Source organism: Lynx canadensis, chromosome B3 (assembly GCF_007474595.2).
Source record: "Lynx canadensis isolate LIC74 chromosome B3, mLynCan4.pri.v2, whole genome shotgun sequence".
In the NCBI taxonomy this organism is placed as follows: domain Eukaryota; kingdom Metazoa; phylum Chordata; class Mammalia; order Carnivora; family Felidae; genus Lynx; species Lynx canadensis.
In genome coordinates this window covers 3,010,774-3,032,717 of record NC_044308.2, presented here as the reverse complement: position 1 = coordinate 3,032,717, position 21,944 = coordinate 3,010,774, and the positions used below count along the sequence as shown (strand labels likewise).

Below are 21,944 nucleotides of genomic sequence, written 5' to 3'. Positions count from 1 at the left end.
TAGATTTGTAAAACCTCATAAAATTGTACACCGCCCCCCCCAAAGTGAATTTCACTGTATGTAAATTTAAAAACTACAGGGGGGAAAAGGAGGCAGCATAAATAACTATGAAAGGTAATGTTTGTACTACAATATGGATATACTTAATGCCGAGTTGTAGACCTAAAAATGGTTAAGACGTAAATTTGTGTTATGTGGATTTTACCGCAGTGAAGAAAATTTAAAATTCAAAACTATAAAAAGTGTAATGTCTGCATAATGGACTTTTATGTAGTTATTAAAAGAATTTCTTCAAAGAATTAGTAGTAAAGCGGGAGGAATGTTTGCTATCTTAGATCAAAACTAATACAAAGCTGAATTAGTAGTATGCTTTCACATCTGTCAGTAAATCATGCAGAAATACTGGATGATTGGAGGCCAAAATATGGAGAGTGTAAATCTTGGTGATGGGATTTGGAAAGATCGATTATCCTCCTTTATACTTCTTGGCATGTTATTAGTGTTCACTTACTCTTTTTGTAATCAATAAAAATAGAATCGTCAGCGTGTGCCATGAATTGTATATTGCTGAAACAGATTGTGAATCATTTCATATAGGCTCTTATTTAAGCCATACCAGCAAAAAATCAGATCCACTTGGTAAAGATTTCTCTTCTTCTAGGGCTAAATATTTTAAAACAATTGAGATAGTATCAGTTGACTTTTAACACAAGGTGATGAGTGAAGCCTGTGGTTAGCTTTCTTTGCTGCAAATCTGCCATTGAACTGGCCAGGAATACCAAAGGTAAAAACACGTAATTGAAAAGTTGGGAGAGGTGCCATTAGTGGATCGGATAACTTTTAAGGAGTTAATATAAACTATAGACCAGCGAGCACTGACTGGGGAAAGTTCCTGCCACAGGGAACTTCAAACATCCAAGGAAAAATCTGCTCAGAGAATGAGTGGCAAAGTTCTAGAACCAGTGGCTGGAGGGGAGGATACGGTACGCGGTGATCCTTTCTAGAGGATTCTCAAACCTGTATGTGACTTCAGACCCTACGGTACTGGTTTCCCGAGAAAGCCCCCCCCCCCCACCCTATTTCGTAGTATCCATTTAGTAAGGCCAGTAGTCGAAATAAGAAGTGGACGCATCGCCTCAAGCAGATTTCTCGCCGAGATCACCGTATTGATTAGAGAAGGAGGTCATGGAATGCGCAGCTGACTGAGGTTGCTTCAGTGAGTGAGGGGCATGGTGCCCAAATGCTTCTACCCGTAGTTCAAGTATGCACACACGTTCGTTTCAGTGGTCCTATGGATCCCAGAGTAAAAACTGCACATAAGTAATTTCATTTACATTAATTCAGCTCAAGAATTCACTCTCTTTAAAGTGACACTTTCATGAGACTTTTTTTGCCCTCCTGATTTCTGAAAGTTATTTCTTAGAATTTAAACTTTGAATCTCTGAGGTGACACGAACGATAAAAGTTTTATCGGTATCACCTTGTATTTATTGTTCTTCCTTCCTTCCTCCCTCCCCTCCCTCCCTCCCTCCCTCCCTCCCTCCCTTCCTTCTCCATCCTTCTTTCCTTTCCTTTCCTTTCCTTTCCTTTCCTTTCCTTTCCTTTCCTTTCCTTTCCTTTCCTTTCCTTTCCTTTCCTTCCTTTTCTTTCCTTTCCTTTTCTTTCCTTTTCTCTCTTTTTCTCCCTTCCCTCCCCTCCCCTCCCCTCCCCTCCCCTCCCTTCCCTTCCCTTCCCCTCCCCTCCCCTCCCCTCCCCTCCCCTCCCCTTCCCTTTTTTCTTTTGTGCTGCTTGCCACTTCTATGAAATCATTTCTTTGTCCCCTTTTTTCCTCTAGGAATTGCGAAGGGCAGAATATTCGATACAAGACGTGCAGCAACCATGTAAGTTCTATAACACAAATATATAATCCAATAAAATAAGTTCATGTTTTAAGTTAGAATATTATAATGTGTACTGTAAAGCTAATGGCTTCTTGGTACCCTTTGTGGAAAATTTAAGTATTTTTTAATTGACAACAGATTTTTGTATATCTCGTGCTTTCCATTTCTACTACCTTTTGAGGCCATTTCAAATGTATAAACTTATTTGGCAAGTATTTAATAATTTCTGAATTCATCGAAACAATACCTAATACCTGTAAAACACCTTCAAAGTTCAAAGTGCTTTTAGGTACGGTATGTCATTGGACCTTCACACAGTCTCTGAGATGTAGGCAGATGAGGTGTGGTTATTTCTTTTTTGCAAATGAGGGGCCTGGGGCTGAGAGAAGTAAAATTATTTTCCAAGGGTCTCAAAGGAAGAGCACAGACTTGAACCGGTCTCTGCTTTCTTTCCCTGCTCCAAACCACCTGTCCTGCCCACTGCAAAATATGTTAAGAGAGCTCTATACGTGATGCAAGAAAATCCCACATAGGGATGGGTTTAGAAACCTCACTCTTATTCTACAACGCTGAGCACTTAAAAACAAAATGCAAACATTTTGCTTTACAGATCTGAAAATGCAAAATAGATATCAGAAGGAACCAATCCTATTTCCACTTAAAACATTTCCCTTGTTAGCGATATATACCCAAATCAAAATGAAGGGAAATAAAAGGAAACTATGAGAATCTGGAAATCTAAGTGAGATTTAGATTTTCTGTAAGTCCATTTTCCTCTGTTGGTTGTGATTAATTTATTTAAAAAATTTTACTCACTGGGGCTTTGTCCCTGTCTCTCCCTTCTCTGTCCTGGGCCAGTGTGAGACAGAAGTCCTGTCTGAGTGCTTGTCTTCCGCAGACCAAAACTTTTCCTGGGGGAGCAGCCCTGGGCACACAGTGTGAGCAAGACCTTCTGATTGCGGGGCTCAGCCATGTTTGCGGTTTTTATCAGTGACCAAGCAGAAGTGTTTTTCTTTCTCTTACAGCTGGTTTCAAATTTAAGTGGGAAACATGGGCACTTATTTATTGGGCAAACTCCAATATCACTCAGGCCTTGGGCGGCCAGATTGGTGTCCATTATATCCTTGGAGAAATTTTGGGTGACAAGGCAAATAGATTTCACATGTCCTACGACCAGATAGAGGTCCAAGGAATCGGAACACACACGTGTGCATGATGCTTAATTCAATGAGCTGAGGTCCAGGTTGGGGCACCAAAGGCAGAGAGATTGACCTCGGCACAAAGGTGGGCACGTGGGTGCAAACCCAGTCTAGCATTGTCTCCTATACAAGCACGTGAATTCATTAACAACCTAAGGGTTTTATCTAAGAGGCAGTTAGGTCTACTGCCTTTTGCCTGGGTGCCTATTTTTTTAAATTGTTTTTTATATTTAGGTTTTTTTTTGAGAGAGAGAGAGAGAGAGAGAGAGAGAGAGAGAGAGAGAATCTTAAGTAGGCTCTACACTAAGTGCAGAGGCCGATGTGGGGCTCAATCCTGCAACCCTGGGATCATGACATGATCTGAAATCAAGTGTTGGGTGCTCAACCAACTGAGCCATCTAGGCGCCCCTAGGAGAATTCATTTTAAACGCCCAGGTCAAGGTGTGGCAGTTTGAGGTTTCATTCTTGGGTCTCTACGTGCGTGCGTGTCTGTGTGTGCTCTGTGCTCTCGCGAATTCCAAGAAGGCATCTTCTTCAACACAAGTGTTACGAGGGTCTGGGAGTGTCGGTCATACAATGTGGGCACACAACGTAATCTACTACAACCTACCACATCTCAGGTACAAGGGCTAGGACTTTGGTGCACTCGAGTGAAGATCCCATGCCCCTGAGGCTCCGTGGGACTTGGGGGGTCCCTGTGGTCTCTAACTGAGGGCCCCTCTGGGAGGATCCTGCAGGAACCTTTACCACCTTCTAGGCTGGGGAGAAATACATGTGTAGAAGGTGGTGACCAGCAGAGAGGAGAGCAGTGTGAATGTTGCTCCTTGTAGTTCTCAGCGTTGGAGTCCTTACAGAGATTTCATAAGAATGTGGTGTTAATCTCCATGCCCGCCATCGCCAGCTCAGAGTTTTTCCACCGAATTCCTTTTAGGCAAGGAAGGGGGGTTGTGGCAGGTCCTTCACGGCCGTGGGGTGCAGTCGTGCGTGCTCAAGTCCTCCTGCAGACCAGAGGGGGTCCGTGCAGCCCCAGCTGCTGGGGATCTCTAAGGAGTCTGTTCCTTCGCAGGAGAGATATACAGTACGTTCCTGGGAATATACATAGAAACGTCACAAGGAGGTCAAGTGCCATAAGTGAAGTAACCCCATGAACTCAGGGCACAAAGATAGTCCCATCTTTTCTGGAGTTGCTTCCTGCTTTATTATTCTTTTATGTTTATTTATTTATTTTGAGAGAGACGGTGAGAGCACCAGTAGGGAAGAGGCAGAGAGAGGGAGAGACGGAATCCCAAGCAGGCTCCGTGCTGTCAGCGCAGAGCCCAGTGTGGGGCGCGATCCCATGAACTGTGAGATCGTGACCTGAGCCGAAACCAAGAATTGGATGTTTGACTGCCCGAACCACTCAGGTGCCCCGCCTCCTGCTTTGTTAATTGGGTTTAGACTCTCCCTTTTGAAATCGCCACCTCTGTGTTGCGCAGGGTGGTGCAGAGGGCAGGAGGGGGACCAGTCTATGACCTACCTCAGGAGAGAGGGAACCGGGCTCCCATCAGTGCACCCCAGCTTCTCGCTGTCATTCAGTGTCCCGGCTGAAGGCGGGCCATGCTGGCACGGCAGCCAGTGGCTTCCCGTGTCCCTGGAGATGGGGCCCATCACCCACTTTTCTGAAGGAAGCTGCCTTTTGTGATTCCATGATGAAGCCCTCTTATGAGGGAGATTTGCCTTGTGGTTCAGAGATGTCCACACCTATAGCTCTGGGGCCTGAGAGCCTATCCCATCGGGCCGCGAGACCTCCCATTCCCACCGGAGGGACCTCACCATCTCAGTGATCAGGGAAGCCTACTCCATGGAGGATCAGAGGTCACTGCCAGTGAGCCCCAGGGACCTACTGTTCCATCCCATCCCGGAGATGGCTCGTACTTCTGTTCCTCCTTGTCTGAAGCCTCAAGCTCTCAGCCTCAGAACCACAGAGTTTGTCATCCATGTGTACAAGCTTTCTAACTGTTAGCAAAAATCACTAATAATGATGATGATGATGATAATAATAATAATAATAATAGATCACACTTATTAAGTACTTCCTAAGTGCAGGCATTACTCTAAGTGCCTGACCACGAACAAACCCATGATAGTCCTCATAGCATCTCTACAAAGTAGGTATTATTTTTATATCCACTCATACACAGGAGGAGATTTAGGTAACCTTCCCAAGGTCACAGAGCTGAATTAAACCCCAGGCAGTCCACCCCCAGGCTCTGGAGTGCCAGTGTTAAGCACTCTGCTACACCAGCCTGCCTCTTGGAAAGGAGCCTGAAAGGTCTTGAGCTTTGTTAGGGGATGGGATAACACTACGGACGGTGGTTTAAGACATGGCTGCTTTTCCCGACCCACAAACACATGACTGACTGGCAGGGGCGGTTGCCAGAACATTCCCCTTTCAGACACCGTTACAGAAGCTGCAGGAGAGACCTCCTGAAGATTCACAGTCGGCCAGGGACAGAGATCAGGGAACAGCAGAGAAAGGACGAGGAGAAGCAGCAGCTGAGGGAAGTCATGGAAATGAAGCCCTCCGTGGCATGGGCTTTCCACTTCAGTGGCCCAGGGGGTCCCCGGCACAGGGGAGGATCTGGCTTGATGCGGACGGACCCCGACAGCCGCGTTCCTGACTTGTGCCCACTTCAGTAGAAGATATCTGAGAACGACAGGCTCCAGGCGCTCGAAGATCGAATATCCTTTCGTTGTGAAGTGTGAATGCATTCGGCACACACATCAGAGGCCCTAGAAGGAGAGATTCCACTCCCCGTGTACAGGAAAAGGAGGCATGGCCAGGAAATGAGGACCACGCCCCCCTCCCTGAAAAATCAGGCTATGGTTCTGCGGCTCTCCCTGGCTTCATTCCGTCAGGGACCATGGTGCTTTGGGCTGAGGGCCTGTAGGATTAGGGGAGCATCCCCTAATCCCAGCTACCTGCTGTCTTCAGAGATAACCCTCCAGTCGTGCTCAGCAAAGACCCTCACAGCCAGGGCCACTGGGGCCTCGGGAGAGAGTTTTCCTTATCAGGCGTATCCCAGAGCCAGTGGAGACTTTCCAAAGGAAGTCATATGTGTCAGCAAGGAGTTGTAATGCTTGAATTTGACTACTCGTTTTTTTACCAGGGTGTATGGTACCAAAGGCAATGCTGGAAGAGGGCAAAGGGAAAATACCTTTAAAAATGAGTCTATCATAATGGGGTGAGAGTGGTTTTGCAAGCATGAGTGCATTTTTCTGTGAGCGCAGATGGGGAGAAATGGTTAACTCTGCACCGTGGGGTCCCTGTGGCTTTCTAGACAAAGCAACCTTTGATGTGACCCTCAAGAGACTCTTCATACCATGGGTCCTATGGATGGCTAATTCCTGGCGGTTTCCCCTGAGAGGTGTTCTTTGCTTTCTATTGTCGCGGCTCCTACCCCCGTCCGTCAGCCATCACACCGGCCCTCCTAAAATGCCGTGTTTTCTGTGCCAGTCCCCTCCGTGAATCCTTATTGCTTTTAATTCCCCTCACTTGCTTTCAGGGACCTCCGGAAACTGGTTAGACTTTTCCGTATTGAGCTCGTCACTTCTACCCTCACCGGACAAGTCCGTTCCCTGTCCCTCATAGCCACTAAATGTATTTCTGCCGTTTCTCTGTCACTTTTGTAGTTTCCCGCGTGTTGTCCCATTCACATCATGCCATCCCTTAAATCTCATCTGAAATATCATTTTTCCATGATGCATCATTTGCTAACTGCGGCCTTTTATAATGGTCACTCGCAGTAATTTATTTCCGGGCTGGAAATTTTGGCATCAGTTATATAACAGGATCCCCAAATTTACCTCCTAGTACAGCTAGTACAGCTTGGATATGAAGACAAAGTAAAATTTTAAAATTTGCTTACAACAGAAATCGCATTTCCCCTAAGTCCCTACTCACTGGTTATCTGGGAAGAATTACCTAAATATATAATCCAAATTAAATCTTGGTTCAGTCCTATTATATAAATCATCCCCTAGGTAATGGTCTATCTCTTTCGCATAAAAATGCTGTGTGTCTTAGGTAATCTCCCTGTCTTGGCATTTCTCCCTCAGTTGTCCATGAGAATGGTTTATGTATTTTCATAGCTTTAGGAGGGAGAAGAAATCTCTGTCTTTAGGATGGTCCTTGAATGGGTGCTAGTTGTTACCCGTTTTGTCCTCCTTCCTCTCCTTCTTCCTCTTCTCCTCCTAATCTCTGTCCTCCTCCTCCTCCTTCTTCTTTTCTGTGCTTTTCAGTCTGGCTGCCTACTCCTGTTTGAGTCAAGTCTTCCCAATGTAGGATCTCTTCTTTACTTGTTCCACTCAGTCGAGTTTTCATTTAACACTTGGACAACAATTTTATTGCTTTCATTGCAAAGCTGTACTTATGAATCTATAAATACAAACAACGCACCAGTGTATTTCATGCATGTGGATGCTACATCTCCAAGATTACAAGCTCTCTAAATGACAACGGTGGGTTATTGTTTTACGTTGTCCATGGCACGTAACATATGCAAAACCCATAAAGTATACTTAATAAACGTGTTGTCTTAACTGATAGGGAGAAATGCTTCTTAGGGAAATCCCTAAGAATGTTTAGCATTCAAGCTTCCTAAAGGTCAGCTCAACTACTGAAGACACAAGAATCCCTACATTGTCTTACACCAGGGCAGGGAACCCAGCTGAAGCCGACCAGACAGGCTTACTGTGGACACTGGAAGAATGCCAAGTAAAAGGAAGCATTTAATGTAAATCATCAATGTCTCTCAAGATTACCAGAAAGTGGTATCACATAATGGAATGCTTGTTACGTTGGGAATCAGTCTCGGCCGTGTCCTATTCTAGCTGTGTGTCTTTGGACTAGTGACCGAAGACTTCTTAGATCACAGTTTTCTCCATTTCTAAAATGAAGGAAATGATAATTCTGACCCACCTCCGTCAAGGGGTGGTGGTAAAGAAAGAATGTCAGTGACGATCCCCGATAAACTAGAGAGCGCGACGCAGATACAAGGGTGTCTTTCTTCATCAGGATCATCATTTGCCAGGAACGGAGGCCACTCTAATTAGCTCAAGAAAAATGGGATTCACTGGATGGACGTGCGGATATTTACTGGAATTTGGGGATCAGCACGCCTTGAGGGCCTGGCGCCAGGAATCAGACAGTGAGAGACCCGGGTTCTGTCCTCCTGGTGAAATACCTGGTTCGTCAGCCTTCCTTCTTTCGCGTCTGGTGCATTCTTCTTTGCTGCGGGAACTGGCTGGCTTCGCTTCAGCAGGCATCTCAGGAAAGAGACGGCTAGCCCCGCCCCACAGCCTTGGGAGTCCTCAGCTCTGGCTCTTCTGTGGCCGTCCCAGATTCCTGGCCTGGACCAGGTGTTAGCCTCCGATAATCAGCTGTGGCCAAGGAGGCTGGGTCCCTTGTCCGAACCTGGTCACCCTTTCAGCAAGGACTAACTGTAGGCTGGCATCTTAGGCTGTCTGTTAATTAAGCCTTGTTAATTTTGGGAAACTTCATTGGTTTATGGTGTCGAAGGCAGTCAGGGGTCAGACAGCGAGAAATTTCAGTCCCTAAAGCATGCTTGCCACACCAGTGAGCCTAATGCAAGGGAAATCATTTTCACTCTGCTCTCTGACACCCTTTGGCATGGGTTTCAAAGAGTCAGATACAGAGAAGACTGGCCATGGTTAGGGAGAAGGGAGGCCGTATAATTTTATCAACTGATTATCTTCGCTGGGGCCAGCTAGAAAACACATTTCAAGAGAGAAAGGTCAACCGCGTCCAGTCTTCAGTTTGACTCTTCCGTCCGTGTGACCTGTGTTAAGGTTTAATCTTGCTGAAACAAGAAAAATGTGGATACTCTACATTCCAGGATTTTGGAATGATTCACAGCAAACTGATACAACCAAGCCCAGGGGAAGTTTATTTATTATATTTTATTTATTCCCTACCTACTTCCAAAAAGGATTATGAAGCAGATTATGAAGGCCAAAAGCATAAACACCGTAAGACACAAAAGTCAAGTAATAAAAAGGGGAGAAATGAAAGAAGTCATATTTTAAGATCCTGCCTGATAATTTATTAATAACTGTTTGTAGAAAAAATAAAGTTAGGTTTCTACCTTACACCATCCATCAAAGGAAATTCCAGACGTAACAAAGAGTTAAATATCATTGCTAAACTAGAAAGGAACTAGAAACATGCATTTCAGTATTTATCTGTTCTTAGGCGGGGGGTGGGAAGCATTTCTGAACTCATGAATGAGGGAAGAAGATGTAGAGGGAAATATTAATAGAACTGACTACATGAAACATAGAGTTTCTTGACTTATAAAGCACCAAAACCAAAATCAAATGGGAAAAATATTTCCAGTGTAAGATGATGGAGTTGATAACCTCATTAGGAAAGTTGATAGTTTTATCTGTTAAAAATAATAAAAAGGCAAACATTCCACTAGATTAATGTAGGCGAGAAAACAAGAAATGTTTGAAGAATGAATACAAAAGGCAAATAAACATGAAAGCTATCAGACCTAAATAATGAGAGGAAATGCAAATTCAAGCAATGAAATGCTATTGAACACGGACAATTGGAAAATGTTTAGAAAATGATAATATCCAAGCTGAGAAGAGAGACAGAGAAAAAGGGAATTTATGGATCCTGGTGATAATAAGGAGGGAAATTCCTGGAGGGCAATTTGGCCATATTTTGAAAAGCTCATGAAACACACCCTTTTTCTCAGAAATTTTATTTCCAGAAGTTTGTTTCTGGGGAATCATCAAGGATTTGTGTAAAGATTTAGGTACAAGAAACTTTGTCATTTATGTTTTTTTTTCCATAAAAACTATTTGTCAAAAGTTTTTATAAGGGCCATTGATTACTTTTGTAACAAGAAAAAAATATATAAAGTAATGCCTTTCTGTGTCTGTTCTTTTTTAATTGGGAAATTAGTATAGGATTTATTAATTCCCATCAATTGGGAAGTTTATGCTCAGCTTTGAAGATTAAAGTAACATTTTGTCAGCCAGCATCTGGCTTTGGAAATAGCAGATGGGAGGGATTAGTAATTAAGTAAAAAGATTTCTGAGTCATCAAGCCTTGCCCAGACACTTTTTACTATTATTATGAGAGCTCCCCGGAGCATTTACTTAGAATTTCCTTGCTGTTGTTGTAGACAGAAATTGAAAAGGCTGTGTTTATCTTTCCATCGTAGATCCAGTTGAAGGCAGGCACCAGGTTCTAGAGAAGAGCAGTGACTGCCCACCCCCTGCCCCCTTCCCCCCAAAAGGGAAGAAAGGCACGTGAATTAAACGACAATCACAACAAGCAGAAACAAAGAAACAAACACAAATTCTCACAAAACACAAGGCTTTGGGGGGCCAGTTAAAGTAAGGGCCAAGTAATCCTTCATGCTGAAATGGTTCTTGAGGGCACGGATGATAATTAATGTTCCCTATAAAGACCTTGAGTCACCTAGAAGAATTAAAAGCATTATGCGTCCCTTGTTTCAAGAAGAAGATGACCGTGGAACGCGTTTAAAAACTTATACCCGAGGTGGTTAAAACAGAGCAAAATTTGGCGTTTAAATATGATGGGCTTTAATTATTTGGGGGAAAAAATACCTGGGTGGAAGAGTGATCAGAATAAATATTGTCTTCATTATCACGGAGCTCCTAGTAGAACTCCACGGCTATAGATTCGGTCTTGAATTTGAAAGGACAATGGAAGAGATGATGGGACTCCAAGGTGAGAGGCACATGGTGGGATCTGGGCTCGTGAGACTTCCTGGAAACTTGTTCAGCCCCCTGTTGGCTTATCTCCCTGACTGATGTGCACGTGGCCTTTCTTCTCTGCTTCCAGGACTGCCCTCCTGATGCAGAAGACTTCAGAGCCCAGCAGTGCTCCGCCTACAATGACGTCCAGTATCAGGGGCGTTATTATGAATGGCTTCCACGATACAACGATCCTGCTGCCCCCTGTGCGCTCAAGTGTCACGCACGGGGACAGAACTTGGTAGTGGAGCTGGCACCCAAGGTACTGGATGGAACTCGCTGCAACACGGACTCTCTGGACATGTGTATCAGCGGTATTTGCCAGGTAAGCCACACCTGCTGCCAGGAGGGGCCACGCCCACTCTCAAGACAGAGACTCGTTTCTTTACTTTTGTTCATGCAGGTGGAATAGTGTCTTTGATAATTTTCACGCAAAAAATATTTTAGAGAGGATTACTTGCCTTTAAATTATGTGGTACTTAACTGAAAAGAGTGTAGACCTTGTCCATGTAGAATCAAAAGATTGCAATATATGACATCTTACAGCTCCTCTAGGTCAGTGGTTTCTCCAACTAGAAAATGCGTCAGAATCACCCTGAAGAACTTGTTAAAACACAGGGTGCTGGGCCCCTGCCCAGAGTTTCTGAGCCAGTAGTTCTGGGCTGGAGCCTGATAATTTGCATTTCTAATAAGTTCACAGGGAGATGCTGATGATGCTGGTCCAGGGATCCCATGTTGAGAACCTTTACCTTGGAAGGGTAACCTCGGTAGGTTCTTAGAGCCTTTTAACTCATTGTTTTCTTCAAGTTAATTTATTGTCAGGGCACCTGGATGGCTCAGTCGGTTGAGCGTCCGACTTCAGCTCAGGTCACGATCTCACGGTCTGTGAGTTCGAGCCCCACATCAGGCTCTGTGCTGACGGCTCAGAGTCTGGAGCCTGCTTCCCATTTTGTGTCTCCCTCTCTCTCTCTGCCCCTCCCCCGCTCATGCTCTGAGCTCTCTCTCTCTCTCTCTCTCTCTGTCAAAAATAAATAAACATTAAAAAAAATTCTTTTAAGTTAATTTATTGTCTTGGGTCTTTGGGAGCATGATTTATCTCCTGCAAATTTAACATGAATGCATTCCAGCAGGTTTTTCAGAGTAGATTTTGCAAAGCTGTGATGCATGGAACTGACACCTATCCCCTCCTCAGCTTCCAGGCTGTTCCCTTAATCTCTGGAAAAATATTTTAAAATAATGCATGTGTAGTATTCCATCTACCCTATTATGTTTGTAACAAAAACAATGTTAATAACAGCAAATGAGCAGCCTAACCACCCACCAAGTATAGACACTACCAGCCCTCTCAGACATCACAGAGACGAACCATGATCTTGCTATTCAAAGTAGCTTCTCTTTCCTCCATCCGCTTATCTAGAAATTGGCCTCGGCAAAATGTGGAGTCATTCTTGATTCTCCTCTTCCAACACACGCATCTCCTCCATTGTCATTCTGCCTTCAATGTCTTTTTTTGAGTCTGACATCCCTGCCTGCATGACTTCTTTCTTAGTCTAAGCCTCTGTCACCTCTGACCTCAGCTATCACCGGCCTTCTCTCCTGATCTCCCAGCTTCTACCACAGTCCCCCTCAGGTCCATTATCCACACAGCAGCCCAAGTGATTGCTTTGAAAGGTAACACAGAGTTTCATTTTAAGAACTTGTCACTCACCGATTGAAATCCCTCAATGACTTATCATTGCATTGATGTTGAAATCCATGATCCTGGCTTGCCTTTTTGTTAGGGAGTACATGTATTTTCACGAGAAATGTTGGCCTGTGGTTTTCTTGTAACATCTTTGTCTGGTTTTGGCCTTCATGGTAATGCTATCCACATAGAATGAAGTTAAAAAATACTCTCTCTTCTTCTATTTTCTGGAAGAGATTGTAGAGATTTGGTATAATTTCTTTCTTAAATTCTTGGTGGAATTCACCAGTAAACCCATCTGTGTCTGGTGCTTTTTGCTTTAGAAGGCTATTAATTATCGATTAAATATCTTTAATAGATAGAGACTCATTCAGATTGTCTTTTTCTCCTTGTGTGAGTTTTGGCTGATTGTGTCTTTCAAGGAATTGGTCCGTGTTATCTAGGTTAACAAACTTGTAGGCAAAGAATTGTTTATAATATTCTTTATTATCTTTTAATTTTTTTCAAGTTTAGTTTTTTATTCTGAGAGAGAAACAGAGAGAGAGCAAGTGGGGGAGGGGCAGAGAAAGGGGGAGATAGAATCCCAAGCAGGCTCTGTACTGTCAGTGCAAAGCCCGATGCGGGACTCGAACTCACAAACTGTGAGATCATGACCTGAGCTGAAATCAAGACTGGGATGCTTAACTGACTGCACCACCCAAGCACCCCTCTTTATTATCTTTTCAATATCCATGAGATCTGTAGTGATGTCCCCTCTTACATTTCTTCCAAGAGTAATTTGTATCTTCTCTTTTTTCTTAGTTAGCCTCGTTAGAGATTTATGAATTTATTGATCTTTTTAAAAACCAACTTTTGGTTTCATTGATTTTCTTTATTGATTTCCTGTTTTCAATTTCACTGATTTCTGCCCCTAGTCTTTGTTATTTCTCTTCTTATGATTATTTTGGATTTAATTTGTTCTTCATCTAATTGCCTAAGGTGGAAGCTTAGATGACTGATTATACATTTTTCTTTTTTTCTTATATATGCATGAAATGCTATAAATTTCCCTGTAAGCACTGCTTTTACTGCATCCCACATATTTTGGTAAATATTATTAATTTCATTTTCCTCAAAATACCTTAAAATTTCTCTTGATGTCTCCTTTGACTCATGTTGTTTAGAAGTAAGTTGTTTAATATCCAAGTATTTTGGAATTTTCCAGCTGCATTTCTGATAATTGATTTCTAGTTTAATTCCAATGTGGTCTGAGAGTAGATGGTATATGATTCCATTTTTTTTTTAAGATTTGTTAAGGTGTGTTTTACGTTCCAGAATGTGGTCTGTCTTGGTGAATGTTCCATGTGAAATTAAGAAGAAAGTGTATCTTGTAGTTCTTAGAAATAGTCAAGAGATATCAATTATATCCAGTTCTTTTGATGATGCTGTTGAGTTCAACTGTGTTTTTACTGATTTCTCCTTGCTGGATCTGTGCATTTCGAATAGAGGGGTATTGAATTCTCCTTACTCTAGTAGTGGATTCATCTATTTTTCCTTGCTGTTCTATCAGTTTTGCCTCATTTTTTTTTTTTTTTTACATTCTCTTGTTAGGCACGTACACATTAAGGATTGTTAATGTCTTATTGGAGTATTGATCCTTTTATCATTACATGAATGCCCCTCTTAAACCTGATAACTTCCCTTGCTCTGAAGTCTGCTCTGTCTGAAATTAATATTCTTTTTCCTGTTTTATTTTGTTTAATGCTAGAATGCCCTATCATTTGCCATCCTTTTACTTTTAATTTATTTATGTCTTCAAAAGAGGGTTCTTGTAGACATTGGATAATTGGATCTTGTTTTTTTGATCCACTCTGACAGTCTTTGCTTTTAATTGGTACATTTAGATCCATGATGTTTAAAGTGATTATTAATATGGTTGGATTAATATATACCATGTTTGTTCCTGTTTTCTATTTGTTACTCCTGTTCTGTATTTCTATTTTTCCTCCACTGTTTTTCTTCATTTTACAGTTTTTGTTTTAAATTTTATTTTAGAGAGAGTGTGTGTGTGAGTGGGGGAGACAGGCAGAGGGAGACAGAGAGAGAATCCGACGTGGGGCTCAGTCTCACGACTGTGAGATCATGACCTGAGCCGAAATCAAGAGTCAGACGCTCATCTGACTGAAACACCCAGGAGCCCCATGCGTTTTGCAGTTTTAAATGAGCATTTTATGATTGAATTTCCTTTCCTTATGTGATACATCAGTTATAATTCTTTTTTTAGTAGTTACCCTATAGATTGTAGTATACATTTACAACTAATCCAAATTTACTTTTGAAGAACACTCGACTTCTTCACTATAACCAAAAAATTCTGATTCCTCCCTGCATCCCTTTTATCACTGCTATCATTCATTTCACTAATGCTTAAACACATACACACACACACACACACACACACACACATATACAAGCATACACAATTGAGCGCATTGTTGCTGTTACCATTTTGATAAACCATCGTCTTTTAGACCTATTAAGAATGAGAAAAACTAATGTTTTTATTTTACTTGCCTTTATGCATTCTCTGATGCACTTCCTTTCTTTATATAGATCCAGTATTCTGACCTATATCATTTTCATACTCTGAAGAACTAGGTCTGCCAGCAAAAAAAATTCCCTCGGTTTTTGTTTGCCTGAGGAAGTCTTTATTTCTCTTTCACTTTTAAAGGGTAATTTCCTAGGGTACAGAATTCCAGGTGGGTGTTTTTATTCTCTCAGCACTTGAAGTCTGTCCCTGCACCGTCTTCGTGCTTGCATGTTTTCTAAGGGTAAGTCAGATGTAGTTCTTATCTTTGCTCCTCTGTAGGTAAGGTGTTTTATTCCCTCTGGCTTCTTTCGAGACTTTTTCTTTATCTTTGATTTATTTTTTTTTTTTTTTGCAATTTGAATACGATATGCCTATGTGTAGCCTTCTTTTGGCATTTGTCTTTCTGGGTGTGCTTTGAGCCTCCCGGAACCATGGTTTTGTGTCTGACATTCCTTTGGGGGAAATTCTCAGTCATTATTGCTTGAAATACTTCTTCTATTCCTTTCTCTCTGCTCCTTCTGGTATTCCCACTATGCTCATGCCACACCTTTTGTAGTTGTCCCACAGTCCTTGGATGCTCTGGTTTTTATTTTTTCAGTCTTTTTTCTTTTTGCTTTTTTATTTGGGACGCTTCTACTGACCTTTCCTCTAGCTCAGAGACTCCACTCTTCTCCCTTTTGTGCTGCTTTTCCAATTCTGCCAAAGGGGCAGAAAGCTCCTACACATGCCGTCCCTACCTCCTTCTACCTTTGCTCCTGGCTGCTCTTATTATCTTCATGGTGTCAGCTTAATATCACTTCCTTAAGAGGTCCGCAGGGATTACTCTACCTAAATTAGTCCTCCTTTTCTATTTCGATACCTTTTAATTGCACTGATACTGTTCCATAAGGACACATTTCTTTGTGTGATCATTTGATCCTGACATTCTTCCACACCAGAATGTAAGTCCTTTGAGGACAGGAATCACATGTATTGTGCTTTCTGCCACGCCCCACAATGCCTACGCTGTCTGGCCTCTGCTGAATGAGTGAGTCTTATCCACGTGCAAATTTAGAGGTTATTTATGTATCTCGGTCTCTCTCCTTTATTTCTCTCTCAATTTTCAATCCTGCATTTCTAGCTCAGTTTGAAGTCCATTGTTGGAGATTCCACAGATTCCTTCAATTCAGATGCCCCCTCCTCTGCTCCACATGAACTAGTATTGTTCTTCCCAGATCTACTAGTTATCCTAACTGCTATGCCTACTCGTTTCTGTTTCTGGCTCCACAATTCTCAACCTTGCCTTCCCGAATTCATATTTGAGTTAATGTATTTGCTCACATGTGCTCTCTATCCTGCTACTTCTATTAGCTATCTCACGTTTTACTGTTTTTTCCCCCTTCCCCCTTTTTACCCCTCCAGTTCACTTTTGGGCTCTTTCTCTAAATGCTAAGAGAAGCTAATCCCTCATCAGCAGAATTATGCTTTTTCATTCTCCAAGTTTTTGACAATGAGTATGTGTTGCTTTCATAATTAAAAAGAATTGTTATTAAAAGTAATTTAGCTTGAGCTGAAGAATACTCTGGAAAAGGTAATGTTTTGACATTGAGGTCTTGAAAAGTTGAGCGGTACTTATGTAAACCGAGGTGAGAAAGGGAATCACAAGCAGAGTGAATAGCACTGGAGATATATAATAATAGTAGGTATATTTAAGGACCAGCGACTCATTCTGTAGAGTTGAGGTGGAAAATACCTGTGCAACAATGCTAAAAGTTGAGGTTATGGGCATCGGTGGAAACCAGTCATGAACATTCTGAAAGTTACAATAGGAGTCAATGAAGAATCTTACAAGGAGTAGCTCGGTTGGGATTGTCTTTAGAAAGGTCACTCAAGTGGCCACATGGCAGATTATTTGGAGAGGGCACGGTCTGGCCAAACAACAGGAGGTCAAGTGTGGGATAACCGGAGTTTAGGGTAATCCAGAGGGAGGCTGAATGGAGAGGATACGGCGAATTGTAAAGACTAACGAAGGAATCTTTTCGGACTGGGTGTGTTACTGGATGTGGGGAATGAGAGGGAAGCTTAGCAAGATGTCTGGATTTCTGACAGGATGATGAAGTAGATGATGAGGCCATTCCTCAAGACAGAAAATATTGGGTGATATATGAATTTAGAGCTTAGGAGAGAATTCCAAATGAGAAACATAGATCTGGGAGTCTGTGGGTCACAGGGTTAAAGCTCATGTATGTCCTTGGAGTCTGAATAAGAGAAGCAGGTTTCCAATGACGGAGTTCTGGCCGCCTCATTTTAGGAGGAAGCCTTGGAAGGGGTACACTTGATGGGGCAGAATTTCTTTGTAAGTTTTGGGTGGTTGAGTGTTTAAGAAGAAAAGTTAGCAGCGTCCAATACCTCAGAGATATCAAGAGAGATAAGGACAGAGAGATGCTTGCTTCATTTGGACCAGACAGATACATACTGGTGATCTCAGCTTGGGGGAAGGGGGGTCTCAGTGACACGGTTGGAGTCGACGCTGGTGGCAGAATGTGCTCATTTACTGTGGCCGCTTACCGTAGCTGAGCCTTGGTCTTTTCAGTATGAAAGAGGAGGTATTATTCTCGATGTAGGTCCTATTTTAAACTCGTTCCTTCACAAACACATTCCAGGAGCCCAGCCCAGAAACAGGCAGGAGGCCTTCAGTCAGCACAGGCTGCCTCTCCCTGCCTCCCCCCTCGGGCTCACTGACCAAGGCCCCCTCTTCATATTCGTTGTCTCAGATGCATAGTTTGCTCCAGTGATTTCCAAGGCTTGTAGGGGCTTGCAGGAGAAATGTGATTTTCGACACGGAATTAGTTCATCTTCAAAGCGTGCTTCCCATCACGTTTTTGTGATGCTGATGGGGAAGCGGATTCCTCAGGATACCCTGGTTGCCGAAAGCTGAGTGCTCTTTGGGCAAGGCTATTTGGAAGAAAAGGATTGTATGCAGTCTCTTCAGAAGTGACTGAGACACTCTCAGGAGAATTCAGATCTTTCCCTCAATGGGATAAAGTTGACCCGCATTCCCTTTCTTGGACGATGTGGCCGTGGCCTTCAGTGATAGCTAGGACCAGAGAGAAGAAACTGTGTGTGATTCGTGCCGCTTGCCTGAGGATAAGCAGACTGAGCCCTGATGTTTCCTTGGCACGGACTACAAATAACCTGTGCGAGTGTGTTTACAGCGGGCTCATTTAAATGAGCACATCACTGTGCTCCTGGGAGCAACCTGTTGGGAATCTGAGCCCCGCAGACAGCGGGAGACAACTACGCTCCCTGAGTGAAATTACCTTCCGTTTTGCAGGTCTGAATTTTATGGGAAACGGGACCTGGTTCCAACCAGTCTGACTTACCGTTCATGTTTATTGAATTCCCTGACAGCTGGGTGGATGAAGAAACCACTTGTAGTTACAGTGAAACTAATAGCCACGAACATTCACTGGGTTCTTGATAGGCATCGTCTAAAGCACTTGGCTGTGTCAGCTCGTCACACGTATGAGGCGGGTAGTCATTAGCCCCACTTGGTTTGCGAGGAAACTGGGTGTAAGGGGGCTAAGGAACTTTCCCCAGGTTGCATAGCTAGAAATGGGGATAGCTAGACTTGGACCCATGCACCGAATTCCAGAATCTGTTTTCTTAACTGTCGCACTATACTGGTGGTATTTGTACTTTTTGTATTGCCCAAAGTATAGCTGGAGTTTGTAACTGGAAATAAGATGTGGTCTGGTAAAGGATGGCCGGCACAACAGGGGCTTATGTGCAGACAGCAGTCACGTGTAGACAGACTCAAGTATCTCCACACCTGTCCCAGACAGAAAGTAATCGGGTGGAGTCATGCTGAGCACGAGGGCTGTTGAGACCTGGAGAATTGCTCCTTGTGAAGGGGGCAGCTACGTATAAACACACCAGAGTCTGTTTGTCAACAGGAGCCAGAAATCTGGATTAAAAAAATTTTTTTGAATGTTTTTATTTATTTTTGAGAGAGAACAAGACAGGGACAGAGAGGGAGACACAGAATCCGAAGCAGGCTCCAGGTTCGGAGCTGTCAGCACAGAGCCCTACGTGGGCCTCGAACTCACGAACCGTGAGATCGTCAGACGCTTAACCAACTGAACCACCCACATACCGCTAGAAGTCTGGATTTTAGTGTGAAATGTCCAATTTGAAATAACACCTTGCTGTTAATGACCTTCCTGTGTCCATTAATGGTTAAATTGTGAAGACCTTCCTCTTCACAACACTGGCTAGGCTTTCCTGCAGTAACTAACAGCCGCCGAAGCTGAGTGCCTTACAACAATGGAAGATGACTTCTTGTTAATGCGCCCTGTCTGACACAGGGTCCACGGGGGTCTCTGCTCTTGGAACGTCCCAGTGATCGGACTGAGGGGGGCTCTATTAGAACACAGGTGTTACATAATAACTATAGTAGTAAGAAGGGGAGCATGTGACTCATTCACTGACCCTTAAAGCTTCTCACAGAAGTGACACCAGCACTTAGACTCCTATTTGATTGGCCCAAGACAGTCAAAACCACACTCACCTTCTAAGGGGGTGGGAAGTACCATGGGCTGAAGGAGAAGTCCCATAGTTTAGAATATCTCTAATGACTACCGTAGCTCCATGCACTCTGGTTTTCTAGGCAGGAATCTAGAAGTTTTTCTAAGGTAGAATCCAGTTGTCGGGGGTCTCAAACAGAAGTTGACTCAAAAAATTGGCCGTTGAAAGAGTAAATTAGACTCACCTAAAAAGATTCAGATGTGGCTTCATATGGAGGAATGCCGCTTAATTCCAATACTATCTTCTTTTAGTTGGTTAGGAAGTCGTGTGCAGAAGCTGTGAAATAATCCTTAGCTGAAGTGATGATTTATGTAGGAGAATTTCTCCGCGGAAGCGCTGCTCATATACTTTAAATATTTGTTTAAATCAGATATCTTGTGTAATTTGTCTCATTAACTGCACTGTAGGATATGAATCTTGTCTTGTTAAATTATTCCCCGTGGTGCCTGGCTCTACAAAAGTTGGTTATTTAATAGATGTTAATTTATTGATATGTTTTCTCAGTTAGTGGTTTTTTTTAAATCATTACGATTAGAGTTCTTGACCTCAGGAGATGTCACCGAGGTTGAAAACACCCCAGGCAGTTTTTCAAAAGTTGCTTATTATTGGTTCGGATGAGATCTGAGAGCCCAAATTTAGTAGTCCCTTATTTTCTTCTTTTTTTTTTCTTAAAATAATTTTGTTTTTAAAATTTTTGAGAGAGACAGTGAGCAGAGGAGGGGCAGAGAGAGAGCGAGATCCAGAATCCAAAGCAGGCTCCAGGCTCTGAGCTGTCAGCACAGAGCCCGTCGCGGGGCTCGAACTCACAAACCACGAGATCATGACCTGAACCGAAGTCGGACGCTTAACGGACTGAGCCACCCAGGTGCCCCAGTAGTCCCTTACTTTCAGGGGCAGTTCTCACTTATACCCCATGAATCATAAGGCAACCAGACTTTCTTTTCAGGTATTTTTTTTTTTTCTGTGATGTTTTCACATGCTTTTTTTTTGGCTGTAAGTTTTGGGTGAACTGTCACTTGAAAGAAAATTCTAAAACGAATGTAAGTGCTGAGGGAGGTACTTGCTTGCCTAAGATCTTACAAGGCGCTAAACACTCTTCAAAACAAGCCCATCCTAGCTCCTAAACCCACACCCTTTCTGGATGACCAGATAGAGAGTGGTGGTCATTCTCATGAAATGCAGGGTGCTCAGGGACATGAATTGTGAGGACAGAGCTTGGCTCGGAAACAGTGTTTCTATAACTTCATGGTAGAATTATTCCCCTTGGAGAACGTTGCATGAACACAAGTTACTCATTGATTGAATCCCAACCACGCAAGTGCGTTTCCAAAATCAATCACCCTTAATTCGTTCCACATGTACTTGTAAATATTCATATAATTGCCTGTGTGACTCAGTTCTTTGTGGTCCGTCTGCCGGTGTAAAGATGGGGAAGGTGTGGCATGGTGTGAAGATTCTGGGATCAGTCGACCTGGTTTTCAGGCTCTTCCTGATGATGCTATTTACCAGCTGTGTGATACTGAAAGGCCAGTTGACCTCAGTAACATTCAGATGCCTTATTTGGAAAATAGGGGTAGAAGACATCACCCGAGTCATCAGGTTGCTGTCAAGATTTAGTGAAATAATACGTGTACGGTGCTTGGCATGATGCCAGACATGTGGCAGGCATTCGATAAAAATCAAATATTACCATCATTCTTTCATTATTAGCTTGAGAAAATCATCTAATCAGGATGAGAGGATCTCAAAAGCCTTTGGAGTTAGCTACTCCTCAGATAATTTAATCCCCGCACCAGTTTTCCCATCCTGCCTAGCTCCCGGTTGAATACCTGTTCTTGGAGAACCCTGGCTTCTCAAACTTTCCGATATTGAACTAAACTTAGGCTTAAACCTGTAGCTTTCACCGTTTGGAAACACAAAGAACAGATGTAAACCCTTGCCTCATGACAGCCCTTTGTGAATTTAAAAATATCTTTAATCATGGGCTTTTCCTTAAACTTCCTTGGAACTTTTCCTACCTCTCCCTGAAACTTTTATTTGATCTTTCTCCTTCCCTTCAGCACCGAAACTTTGGAAGGAATCATCCATAGATGTGGTTTTAACTCCCTCCAGTTTTATTTTGTCTTCAACACCGTGGATACAGTGTCTGATTCAGCAGCTCCCCATGCTGGCGGGGGGGTGGGCGACATGCCCAGGAGTCAAAACGAAATGAAAATCAGAGAAATGATAGAAGGGACCCTTTTTTATTG

General features: G+C 43.0%; 1 protein-coding gene across 1 annotated transcript in view; it reads left to right on the top strand.

The window, feature by feature from the left end:
* Positions 1 to 21,944, top strand: part of ADAMTSL3 (ADAMTS like 3) — a 351,345-nt gene that overhangs the window by 127,110 nt on the left and 202,291 nt on the right. The window contains exons 4-5 of the mRNA XM_032593550.1: positions 1,835 to 1,880; positions 10,965 to 11,201. Coding sequence (XP_032449441.1) covers positions 1,835 to 1,880; positions 10,965 to 11,201 — 283 coding nt within the window. The remainder of the gene's footprint in view (positions 1 to 1,834; positions 1,881 to 10,964; positions 11,202 to 21,944) is intronic.